The 13,434-nt window shown below is 33.6% G+C and overlaps 1 protein-coding gene across 1 annotated transcript in view; it reads right to left on the bottom strand.

Moving 5' to 3' along the window:
* Positions 1 to 1,001: 1,001 nt before the first annotated feature.
* Positions 1,002 to 13,434, bottom strand: part of LOC129801078 (uncharacterized) — a 47,785-nt gene continuing 35,352 nt past the window's right edge. The window contains exon 2 of the mRNA XM_055845837.1: positions 1,002 to 1,618. Within this exon, the coding sequence (XP_055701812.1) occupies positions 1,002 to 1,618 (617 nt within the window). The remainder of the gene's footprint in view (positions 1,619 to 13,434) is intronic.

The following is a 13,434-nucleotide window of genomic DNA, read 5'->3' as shown; positions in this document are numbered from 1 at the left end:
CAACCGGTTCAATTCCTCTAAGGAATCATTTGGGCTTGTTGTTTGGAACGTCTAACAAGTCTGTTATAAGTTATTTTTTTCCGAAAACGATTATAATACTCCTACGCTATTTTGGGCGATGCACGGGAGGAACTTATAAATATATTATGAACCGGTACACGGCAAATGATACGAAAATCCTTTTGAGGTAAACATCTAAGTCACGTGTTCGAACTTCGAACATTTCGCAAAGTATGGGATGCTTTGTTATCCCTTTTTTAAAAGCCTTATAGGAGAAAAGCGATACATTCGGCCTACTCACATGTCTGCCTAGGCAACACTTCCCATTAAATACATCTAGAAATCAAAAGATTGTAAAGAATCTTTCGAGCAATCCTTATAAATATGGTTTTGGAGGGGAGTAGGAAAATGAGGAGTGATCTCCCAAAGGTCCTAAAAGTCTCTATCTCTAACGGCCGGTGCTTTAATTTCACTATTGTATTCGCCCTCTTCACTACATCTAAGATATATAAATTAGAGTAATTTCTTCAATTTTCTTGGTTATTTGACTAACGAAAAATTTATATTTTACTATTTTCGATTTTTTACTTATAAATTTTTTTTTCAATTTATTTTTTTTTGTGAGATAAATGAAAATAATCACCTTAGGTGTGATTCTTTCGTAATCACACCATGAACTCAATCGGAGATGTTTTACTAACCTGTAGAATTGCAATAGCTGTGATTGTAAAAGAACAACTAGCTAATAGCCGAAGCTTCAGCAAACCTTACAACTTAGAACAATACTTTGGCGCCGAGGGGAGACGGTGAAGTAGATAATTTCAATAAATCACTCATATTGCTGATACAACAGTCAAGAATTGGCAAAAATTTATTCATGAATTCCTCATTCTATTCTCTATGGCATTTCTTATATACATCCTTTTTCTTAAATTACTATGGAAGTATTGTAGTTTTGCGTCATCATCAATTTTCAAAAATATTTCTCAATCCAGTTACTGTTAGCTCATCAATTCTTCGAAGTCTGTTTCTGGAGGATCAGGTTCTCCATCAGGAACTTCCTCATATCCTTCTGGAACGCCCTCTGGGAAAGTTTCTTCAGCACCACCGTACATTTCCCATCCTGGTGGTGGCCCAGAGGGACCCTTATCGGGCTCAATTATTGGATAATCCACTCCTCCATTTTCTTCTCCACCATATCCACCACCATGATGATCTTCGGGAGATGCTCCTCCATAGTTTTCTTCTGGTTCAGGTTTGTAACCACCACCACCTCCACCATAACCACCTCCTCCTCCACCTCCACCATCATGTTCTTCGCTTCCATATCCACCACCATAACCGCCTCCTCCATCGTACCCACTGTCATCTTCTTCGTCTTCTTCCGATTTTTTGTCTCCATAACTATCCTCTTCACTGTCGTGGTAGTGGTTGTAATCATCATCATAGTACTCATCGTCATATTCATCGTCGTCCTTCATGTACGTGGAATCATCATTGCTGGCAGAATCATATTCTGAATGACCAAAGCCCTGATAACCTCCATGACCGCCATGACTATAGGAAGAATCGTCATCGTAGTCATCTTTTTGAATCTTCCTCAGTAATCGTTCAGAGTCTGGAAAGTAATCATTAATTTTTTTTATGCATTCACTTTTATTGGTATCAAATTTTAAACTATTAAAGCTAGAGTAACTGTTCCAAATTTCGGACAGCTTGCAATTTCGGCTACTTCTTTTCTTCCTCAAATTTCCATGAATTTTTAATTTTCGCATACTCTATTAGAGATTATACAATGCTATAAAAACAAAAATTTACGCTACGACGAAAGAGGTAATGTGAAAAAGACTTTGGGAGAATTCCGGAAGGGCAAGGAACTATGAGAATCAAGGTGGCCGAAATAATACCCAAAGGCTATGTCTTTATTTTTATTATTTTAAAATGTATTAAGAATGAATTTAGAGAAAACGAAGACGATAAATGATGTCCAAAGTTCCAATCAACACTTCTTAAAAAAGTGACAAAAAATACAATTTGTATGAAAAATATTAAATTTCAAATTTAAGACTTTTTCCGAAGACTATGCCGAAATTAAGTAGATAGTTACCCTACTCTGAAAAATCTTGTACACCGCAAAGTATTTTTTTTTTCAAAAAGGTCCTTGATAATCACTTCCCTACGGCTGAATTTTTAATATTTTTAAATGGAAATTTTATAAAATTAGTTTAAATGTTGTATTTTTATTTAGAACTTGAATTAAAATAAAAATTTGTTTGGAAAAAGTTAGAGAGAATATATCGTCGGTTGCCTCAGCAACTGTGCTAACTGCATCTGCTTTGTGTCTGCATTCATTGCAAACGCCGCGCAGCGATACGTTGCTTACAACGAATGCTGGCACAAAGCAAATGTAGTTAGCACAGTTGCTGAGGCAACCGACGATATGCTGTCTTCCAGTTTTTTTGATCCACGTAACCCCATAAGGCTATTAAAACAACGTTAAAAAGGGAAATCCGTTTCTGAAAAGTTGTTTGTTTTTGCTTATGAAAATGGTGTTTGCAATCACTTATAATTGTAGATTTTATCCACAACAGAGGGATCAACTTTTCTTAAGAACCTTATCAAAAAGTGCAATCAGAAGACGACTTCCCTTTGATCATGATCGTGTCTGAAAGCCAATCATACGTATTATTAATTTTTATTGACACCAGGAAATGTCGAAAATGTTTAAAAAAAAAGCTTATTTTTAGCTAAATAGAGCTAAAAGTTTAGGTAATGCCCTAGACATACTTTCGACTTAAGCCGAGATACGGATTAACGTAAATGTAATCAAAATAATGATTTGACTAGATTCCCATCAGTTTCCCACTAACTAAACCGTTTCTCGGCTTAAGCCAAGAGACGGATTAGTCAGAAACTGATGGAAATGTAACCTGATCATTATTTTGATCATGATTACCTTAAGCCATCTTTCGGCTTTATTCGTAAGTGCGTCTAGGGCATAAGTATTTTGTTTAAATACACATTGGTCCAATTTCTCTGACTTCTGCCAGGAATGTTTGTAGAAATTTTCTTTAAAAGTTTTAATTATAACACATCACTAAATCCAGAGACTAAACTCAATGCAAACTTCAGAATTTTGCATTAGATTTAACTTTAAAGTTTATTAAATGATGTGTTACATTTAAAGACAATATTACTATAATTAACGCTTTATAAATAAGAATCTACTCGTAGTATTTCTAAATTCCTACTTTTTGTAGGGGAAAACGCGGTACCTTCGGACGACTTAAGCTTCGAACAACTAATTTTTCTCAACATGTTTCAATTAATTTGACCCAATAAAATATTATATTTTAAAATTAAGTTCAATGACTCAAATATCCAGAAAAGAGGCATGGATGAAATCCGTTAAGAATGTAGAAAAAAATTGAGTTGTCCGAAGCCCAAATCGTTCGGTTATAAAAATGTAGAAATCTTTTTCTAAAAGTTAATTATATCCTGAATTAAAAGTATAATTCACAAAAGTAACTATTATATTTTTGTTGGCTATTCTTGGAATATTAAATTGTACTAATTTAGTTCCTATTTAGAATAGAAGTGTCTTGGGTTAAGGACTATTGGTGCGTTGTACGGGATAATTGGTATTGTCGATGGGAAAACGGTCACTTAACTTCAGTCACTGATTTAGCAATCACAAAGGATCTAATTTGAAACTTACCAAGATGATTACAAGACACATTGATCACCAAAAGAAGAGCACAAACTAAAATTACAGCGGAAGCCATTGCTTCCGATGTTGGTTGACTTCGCTATAAACTTTAGAAAATTCTCAGGTCTTTTATATGCCAAAATGGTTCGGCAAACGCATGATAACAAACCATTAATTCTACTCTAATCTGAAGTAACTTCCTGCATAAGCGTATTTAAGTATGTAACTAGTTCTGTTTATTTTGTTAAGAAATGAGTAATGACTGATTGGATAATCGAAATAATTAATTTAGCGACAGTTATTAGAAATTATGAAAGGGAAGCCGCGATGGTACCGAATATTTTTCTTATTTTATATGGTCTAGTTTTCTTTTTTTTTAATATGTGAAACTTGTGTTTGTGCACAAAAGTTTTTGATAAAGACCAAAAGAAAATTGAGTTATTTGTGTTAAGAAAAATAAATAGCAAATGGTGAGGGAGCATTAAAAATCAGTTTAAAATTTCGTCAAAAGCTATAAATTCTAATTTTCCTAATTGCAAGGGATGCAAACATTTAGGGATTTTATTAAATTGGTTCAGTGTACTCGAAATTGACCATCCTCCTCTGTTGGTTTAGAAGAGATTTCATTAATTAAATTGAAAAGAAATCTCTTCGACGAATAAAACAACTTGGTGGCAAGGGCAGACGAGTATTTCCAGTTTCTCGGGCGCAACATCCTCCCCATTTTCGGGGATTGTCATAATTCACTTGATATGTGAAGACATACCACCCCAGAGTCATAATTCAAATTTATTCTCCTATTATACTTATAGCACCATGGAAAACTATCGGAGGAGAGTGGATTTTCTGGATGGAAAATCATGTTGGTGCATTTAGGGGTCAAAATAGGAATTGTCTACTCCACTTAAAGTAATGAAACCCATTTCTGGGGATGTCTCATTTTCAAAATTATTCCCAAAAATGCGATTTTGTCTGAAATTTGAATATTTAAAAAATTAAATAGGGAAGTGGTTTAGCTTTGGTATTGTCATAACCCTCCTGAAATGAAATTTATAGGACGGAAAATTAAGTGAGACAGTCGGAAAAGGAGATTTTGTTCCAATAAAATCATCGAGAGGGATGAAAATGACTTTTTTAACAGCCCATTTATGTATTTCTCATCCCAGAGATTGTTATCTCTACCCATTGGGAACATTAACACTTGTCTTTCTCAACTAGACCGGGAAATTCAACCGCAGGGCTTATGCATTGTTAGAACATGGTTAAAGAATTCAAGTTAATTGACCACAGTTTTATAATAATTCTAGGATAATTATTGAATTTTTGCTGAATCCTGTAAAGAAGAAGTGGATCAGTTTCAAATACGATTTGAAATTGAACTTTGTAGCTTGATATAACATTATAGCACACAGAAAAAAATATTTTGTAAAATTGTTCGTAAATACTATGAAAAAATTGTCTTCTTAAACGAATAAAAAATTGAAATTTTGTCAATAGGATGTTATTTAACAATTTGACAAAACTTTTTCTTGAATTTTATATGGAAGAACATCCTTTTGACAAACTATTAACAAGAAACAGTTGACCCTCGACTTGATAAAACTTTTCCATATTCTATATGGAAAAACATCCTTTTTACAAACTTCTCTTGCTAATTTGACAAAACATTTTTTTTTTCAGAGTATATATTTATGAATTCCCACTGGGGATTGATCATGATGATTAAAAATCACTTGGCGAGTATTTTTTGTTCTTTTACAAAAATTTACCGGTAAAGTTTTGCTAAAACAAATTATGTACGAACAAGTATGTAAAAGATCAAAAAATGTTTGTCAAGTAATCATGTAACGAACATTGTTTGTGAAAAGGTACAAAGTGAGACATATGATTTACAAGCATCTAGTAAGTTCTCAGTGGGAATTAACTTACAAACAATTTTACCTTTTTTATTTGTATAATAATATTGTCTTTGGATCTAAATAGTCCCGTAAAGACTCCGTTTTCTTTATTGTATCCTTTATGGCGCTGCGATCGCTTTTTCTGCAGGCACATTTTTTTACCCCTTCCCTTAAACGATATTTCCGAATGCAATGATAATAATTGATATACTTATTATGGATCCTGGTCAAAATACTGAAAACCAAAATCCCGAACAGGTCAAAATCCTGAAAGCCAAAATCCCGAAAAACTCAAAATCCTGAAAGTCAAAATCCCGAAAAAGTCAAGTACCGAATGCCACAAGATCCCCAAAAAGGACAAAATCCGAACGCTAAAATCCAGAATGAGTCAAAGATCCTGAATACGTTAATAATTCCGAAAGACAATATCCCGAGTAGTGTATGGAGTAAATCATACATTTAATATTCACAGTGTAGCGATTGATTGAAAAATGCTGAATAGCAAATACTGTATTATATTTTGCACTGATTTTGGAAAAATAAAGTAGTTATGTTGGAGAAGTCAAACAATGCGTTTCACTGAAAGCGATGGATACGATATATGGCGACCGTGTGACAGTGATCGTGAGAATAATCATGTATAGTAAAGTGATAGACGATAGTGAAAAATGATTGATGAAAAATAATAGTTCGTGAAAGGAAGGTGTTTGATAAAAGGAACAATGTAGACTTAATAACTCTCATCAGTGATTTTTACAATATGTGACTCTTATACAATGCAATAATGTGCAATAATAGGTATCACTACCGACGCGTTTACAAGCACCAAGATGAAATTGAAGCAGAAATAGTGCCTCAGAGTGAAACTATGGCATGTGATAAAAATATTCTAGAAGAACTTGCTAAACTTCAACGTGTCGAAATTGTTTTGTTCGTGATTCTTGCAATAATCACAACAGTTATCCTTTATGTTATATATAATAAATGGAAGGATCGTATGAAGACCAAAGGAGCACGCCGGGCTGCAGTTCTCGCTATGAAAAGGTCTGCAGAAAATGTCTTAGAGGCAGGAGAGTAATGAACATTAATCAATGAACAAACAAGAAGTGATTTTAAAATGATGAAGAGGACAAAGATCTGTGTGGAAATTGTGAAAAAATTAAGTGTCAAATTACACGAAAGTAAATTTAAAAAAAAAAAAAATTAATTTAAAAAAAGTTTATGAACCAGAAATTGCGCTGCTTAAAAAATGAAAATCGACGTGTCATCTCTACAAGCATCCATCAAGATCCAGAAAATCATCTCTTTCAACGTAAAGCTGTTGTTCGAGTCTCAGGACGTGTTTTGCATATTTCTGTACCGAAGGACTTTCATTAAAATATTTTTTTTTTGAAACTTCAATCGAAAAGAAAAAGGTATGAAGCTGTATAAATAAAAAAAACTAAAGTATTTTTCGACGTTCCACGTAAGCTTCCCTGGACACGAGCAAAGTACAAATTTTGGCCACCGACCGAGACACCGGAGACACCGATGACGTCCAAAGAATTTTTTGCTGATTTGCTGAGAAAGAATATCGACCGGAAGGTGATCGTCTGTCGAAGTTGGACTTTGAAGCAATGCACCGAATGCAGCGACTGAACTCCAGTTGAAGAATTGCAATTTTCGTGGGAATGAATGAACTTCAAGAAAAACAACAAACTCGTGTTGCTGAGTGAAGTCGACGAACCAAACAGAAAGATGACTCCACTTGCTGACGCCTATCCATAAGTATTATTTACTTTTGTACAATAATATAGGTCAGGAAAAGTAGGTCAATTTTAAATGTTACTTTAACGATTTAAAATTTTAAACCCATGGAAGATCTTTTAACTTTAAATAACATTATTGATGATTTTAAAAAATGTTTACAGTCACTAAAGAAACATAACATTGATCGGCAATATTCTATTAACTACGCCAGAGAAAAGAAAAAATTAATTGATGAAGTGCACAATAATTTTGTTGTAATATACAGAAAAGTTCTTCCAAAATTTGAGCATGACCAACTCGAAAATTTGATAGCGACAGGATTAGAAGAAAGAGCTTTACATGAAGAAATATTAAAAGTTTTGAATAATATTCAAGAAAAAATTGATAAAGTAAATTCGGAACAAAATATTGAGACTGAAGAAGGAATTCTAGATAGTCCACAAAGTTTAGAAGACAAGATTTTACCTCAAGAATCAAACTCAGATTTAAATTCAGGAACCAATCCTATTGCAAATAACAAAATGCCTTCATTAAGTGTTGCTGACTTTGTAAAACTAGCCTCATCTACTATTCAAAGTTTTGACGGAAATATTTGTTTGCTTGATACTTATGTAGAACAAATTGAGGTAGTTGAACTAGTAACAACTGAAGAATTGCAATCAGTACTTTTCAAGATAGCCAAAGCTAAATTGTCTGGACGAGCAAGAGAATGTATTTCGTCAAGCATTACTACTACGAGACAATTAAAACAAACATTGAGAGATAAATTAAAACCTGAATCTTCAAAATTGTTAAAAACTAAAATATCGAGTTTTAAATTAGATAAAAATTTTCCTGAGTATTCTAAACAAATTGAAGAATTAGGAGATGCCTTGAAAAGATGTTTAATTTTGGAAGGTACTTCTGAAGCAAGGGCTCAAATTGAAGTAAACGAGCATGTTGTAGAAGCATGCCGGGCAAGAGTCAAGACAAGTGAAGCTAAAGCTATAATGGGTGCATGTTCTTTTGAAAATCACAGAGACGTTTTAGCTAAATTCGGTGATGAGAAAGCTAAAGAAAAAGATGAACCTTCTCAGGTTTTATACTATAGAAGCCGTGGAAAAAATTTTCAAAATCGCGGAAGATATCGTGGTGGTCAAAATAACCACTACCGAAACAACAACAGTTCAAACAACTATCGTGGTAGGAATAACAGAGGCCGTGGAAATAATTATTATTATTCCAATCGACAGTCTAACAATTCCAATAATTCGAGGAATGTTAGATTTATGTCAAACCAAGACCAAGGCTCTTCGAGTCAGGGAAACTCGAATTGCCCCGAAACTCGGCACCTCGGGGATGTACAGTAAATTCGTTTGATACGCATACGCATAGTATTTTTTCATTAAACTTGGATTATTCGGACTATATTTTGGCATATTGCGAAATTGTGCATCAAGAATGTTCATTTTTGATTGACACACAAGCTGATATATCATTACTGAAAAGATGTTTTATAAAAAGTAACACAGTAATTAACGTTTCGGAAAAATGTACAATAAAAGGAATTACAGAAAACACAATTAAATCTTTGGGAACTGTTAAAACACTGTTACATATTCAAAATTTCACAACTGAACATGTATTTCATGTTGTATCTGATGATTTCCCAATTCCCTCCACAGGAATTTTGGGAAAAGACTTCATTAAGAAATTTAATTGCATTATCAATTATGAAGATATGTATTTTTCAATTAAGAATCATAATCGATATTCTACCGTTCCTCTATTACAAGGACCAGATCAAGAACACATAATTATTCCTCCAAGATGTGAAATTAACAGAACTTTCATTTGCCAAACAAAACATGATTATTCAGTTATCGAACCTCAAGAGATTTCCAAAGGAGTTTATGTGGCTAGATCAATAATTTCGAAAGAAAATCAAACTATCAGAGTACTTAATACAAACAATCAGCCTGTGAAATTAAGCAAAAACTTTTCACTAAATTGCACAAATTTAAATGAATTCGATGTTTATTCTTATAGCACAATAAAATCTGATAGAGATAAAAATGTTTTAGAAAAAATCTCAAGGAATGTTCCAGATTTCGCTTCTAGTCAATTGTTGGATTTATGTGAAAATTATACAGACATTTTTGCTTTGCCTGAAGACAAGCTTTCAGTTAACAATTTTTATGAACAGAAAATTACATTAATAGACAAAAATCCAGTGTATATTAAAAACTATCGTATGCCTTTTACACAAAAATCAGAAGTTAAAAGACAAGTTACTAAAATGTTAGAAGATGGATTGATTGAACCGAGCAAGTCAAATTATAATTCTCCAGTAATCTTGGTTGAATCTTTGTTGAATGCAGAAGAAATAATAAAATAAATTAAATTAAATATTAAATAATTTATAATGCAGTAACCAATATGTCTAATTTTAAACTATTTTACACATTTTTCTTGGGCACTCAATGGGTCAAGTGGTAGAGCAGTCGCTCTATGATGCAAGTGTCTCGGGTTCGAATCCCCTTTAGGTCACCAGGAATTTTTCTGGCGTTAAAGGTGTTCGGATTGCATCCAGTGAGCTTCACTGCACTTGATTCCACGGGCATGGGATTGACAACCTCATCCCGTACAAGAAAAAATAATAATGCATGTCTAGAAATCCCCTTGCGGTATAGTAGCCTAAAACTAAAATAGCCAAAAATTCGGCATTTCGACCCATTCTCGGTTTTGGCTTTGCGAGATTTTCGTTTTTCGAGATTTTGGCATTCTCGATTTTGGATTTGGGATTTTGGCTGACACTGAGTTAAGTTTTAAAGTAGCAATTCATCTTTGAATTTCATTCATTTATATAATGAATACAATTTACACAAAATTGTAAAGTATCCCACGCGAGATAATTTCGCTCAAAAATCGTCTAATTTCTTAATTGGATTCGCAATTCAGCAAAGTTTTCTTTACTGAATTTTTACAATTTTTTTTAATCCTTGAAAATGTAAGGTTTTATTGTAATCCTCTGCGTCTTTCGAATCTTATTATTTTTCTATAATTATTATTATTTTATAATAATTTTGAGCAATACTTATTTTACTACCACAACCATTAGAAATGAGTTCTTATAAGCCAGTGATAAGCCTAAATCGGCTTATGGTATAGGTGTGATTCTTTTATTGTAAATTCGGATTGGGGGCAAATTCGAAGTCCAAAGAAGTTTATGGTAGCTGAGATTCATTACAGGCAACCTCGAAATGCGTGAAACTATGAGAAATAGGGACCTCAAACTTAACATCCATTTCGAGCCTTCTTTAGGGTCAAGATGTGCCAAGTTTCATTTGAAAATGAAGAAAATTGTAAGAGAAATGAACAAAAATATCTGAAAAACTATAATGCTAATGGTAGGGTGGTCAAATAGTGATATCGCGTCCTCAGCCGTCTTACTCTTCATACCCCAGAGCAAAATTGGTATCTCAGTTTTCAGAAATCTTGGAAAAAATTGATTTAAATTATTTTTTTTCACATATTGCCTGGAGCAAACGATTGGAGTGTCCGGCAAAGGGATATTTTCTCGATAGCAATATAAATTGTTTAATGTACAAAATGACAAAAACATGTGGGAGCGTTTAGGATCTGCGATTCTTTAATTCCAATTTCGACAGAGGGAAATTTGAAAATGATTAACGTCGTTTTTAAAACCATAAATTGAATAATTTTAAAGTAAAATTTAGCACTCAACAAAACTAAAAATAGGTATAATCGTAAACGATTTATAATAAGCTATAACGTTTTTAAAACCGTTTGTACTGTACGACAATCACATCCGTACCGAAACAAGTTCATAAGCACCGTCGTCGGCTTACCGTTTTTAAATTTTCTTCATCCTTTTAAAGCCGATAAAAAAACCAATTCATAGAATTATCGGTTTATAATCCTTAGAAACCGTTTCAAATTTCTCAATCATTCTATAACTCCATTCAAACGAATCTGAATTTCTTCACCGGTTGAGAAAAATACTTTTTAAAGTATAGGAGGTTCTGACCCAAGGATTATGACGATTATGACCATTTTTGAGATCAAAAAAGAAAAGCTGAAATGGCTTTAGATAAACCATAAGCTTTACGAATCGCTAGGATTGATTCAAGGATATTTTCGTATTATGTGAAACTGTTCCAAAGCCTTATAGGGGTTTCAGATCTTAAGCTTAACCATATGGCTCAACTTCAGTAATTTTTCAAAAATAAATCACTGAAATTGCTTTTTGTTAAAAAAAAACACCTGAGTTCCAGGAACTGATTAAGAGATTTGTCTATAGGTCGGTTTAAACCTTTATCGGTTCCGCTACATCTAGGCCACTTATTTGGGCCCATTATGCACTCCCCATTACTCCATTCTATCTTAACCTCCAAGGCGGTCCTCCAGTTCCATATCTCGGCTTCTGTATGCCTGAGGTACACACACAGTGCCGCTTCTATATTGCGGCAGACCAGCCTTGGTTGGATCAGTTGCAGTGAATGTGTATTTGTATCGACAGATCTCTTTATGCCGAACTCGTTTCGAACCCGAGACCTCACAGTCAGAGAGACACTATACTCTACCAACTGATCCACTGAGGCTTCCAACTGAGCCTTAGTGGAACAGTCGTAAGGTTTAGCTCAGGAACTGAACCTTGAGTCTGAAGCCTGCTTTACTCATACATCCTGACACCTAAAGAGTTACTACATTTTTGTAATTTTCAAAAAAGTTTTTGAATTGTTTCAATTTCAAAGATGAATATCCTCAAATTAGATAAATGCAAAAAATATCTTTTTGCATAAATTAGCTATCAAATTTTCTTTATACTAAAAGATTGTCTCCATTCTGTCGCGCGCGCGGAAAATCCCTCAAAATCCTCATATTGTTAGCGCATCCTTCCCATTGGGAAGTGAGTTTTAGTGGTGAACAATTAAAAAGACAATGAAATTCATATGGCGGGATGGTCTAAGGGGCGTGGAAATGAACACCGAAATTGTTATTATTGTAGCTTTTCATTTCGTGGGATGAATAATATCCTCAATGGCGTGATTATTGTGTGGTTTGGCGCCAACTTTTATTATTTCACTGACTTCTCATATTATATCTTGCTTTAGCACATTTTGAAAGTTGTCCCTATTGGCACATTTTTTTCTGCTTCCGTTTTTCGTATTATTATTGCTATATCTCTGAACACTTGGATCTACCCATAATTGGAGCCAATGACATGTTCAGAGAACGCGTAAAATATTTAAATTGTCTGATAATATTTTGAGGAATGAGGGACAATAGAATTTTACCACATTTCTCGTTTTTTTTCTGCAAATGTACAAGATTTTTTTTTTCGATCCTGGGTGAAGCCTTTAGTGCCAACCAAGAAGAAAATGCCATAACCCATGTTGAACAATAAAAAGTTTTCAGACTCCACGGCGCCCGTTGACACGTTGTGGTGCGAGGAGGATGTTTCCACGAGGGTGGATTTCTCATATACCGGAAGGATGAAGAAGAATTTCTCTGGGAGAAGCAAAGAATGAAAAACTACATTGCAATAATTTTGTTTTCTTTTGCCTCACCCACAATAGGAGCTTCCTCTCAAAGCCACCAAGAAGCTTGTGCTGAAAGTCACAATGTTGATTAGACCACAAATTTTTCAAGGACGAAATGTAAATTTCATTCCAATATAATAGATCTAATAGATAATTAATAGCTCCACAATATTTGGCTGTGAAGTTAAAAAAAAACTTGATAGTGATCAAATTTCTACTTTTGGAAGATCTCAAACTCGGAAACCGTATCTGGATATCATACCGTTTAGCTTGTGTGTATCTTAAAGTCATGTAAGTATAACGTCTTTCTTAGGTTTTATTTGAACTATAAAACTTAAAATTTAGAGGGAGGTGGGGCTACATTGATATTCTACTTTTTATAAACTTGGGGCTTAAGATTTATTTCCAGAATTAAGTATCTTATAAAGAATAATACGAAAATAACAAAAAATTCATATGAAAATTTCATGTAATTTTCGAACACTAATAATAATGAATACTGTTAGTAGGGGTGATTATGTTTAGAAAATTA

Source organism: Phlebotomus papatasi, chromosome 2 (genome assembly GCF_024763615.1).
Source record: "Phlebotomus papatasi isolate M1 chromosome 2, Ppap_2.1, whole genome shotgun sequence".
NCBI lineage: Eukaryota > Metazoa > Arthropoda > Insecta > Diptera > Psychodidae > Phlebotomus > Phlebotomus papatasi.
The sequence above is the reverse complement of the archived record's forward strand: the minus strand, read 5'-3'. Positions and strand labels throughout refer to the sequence as shown.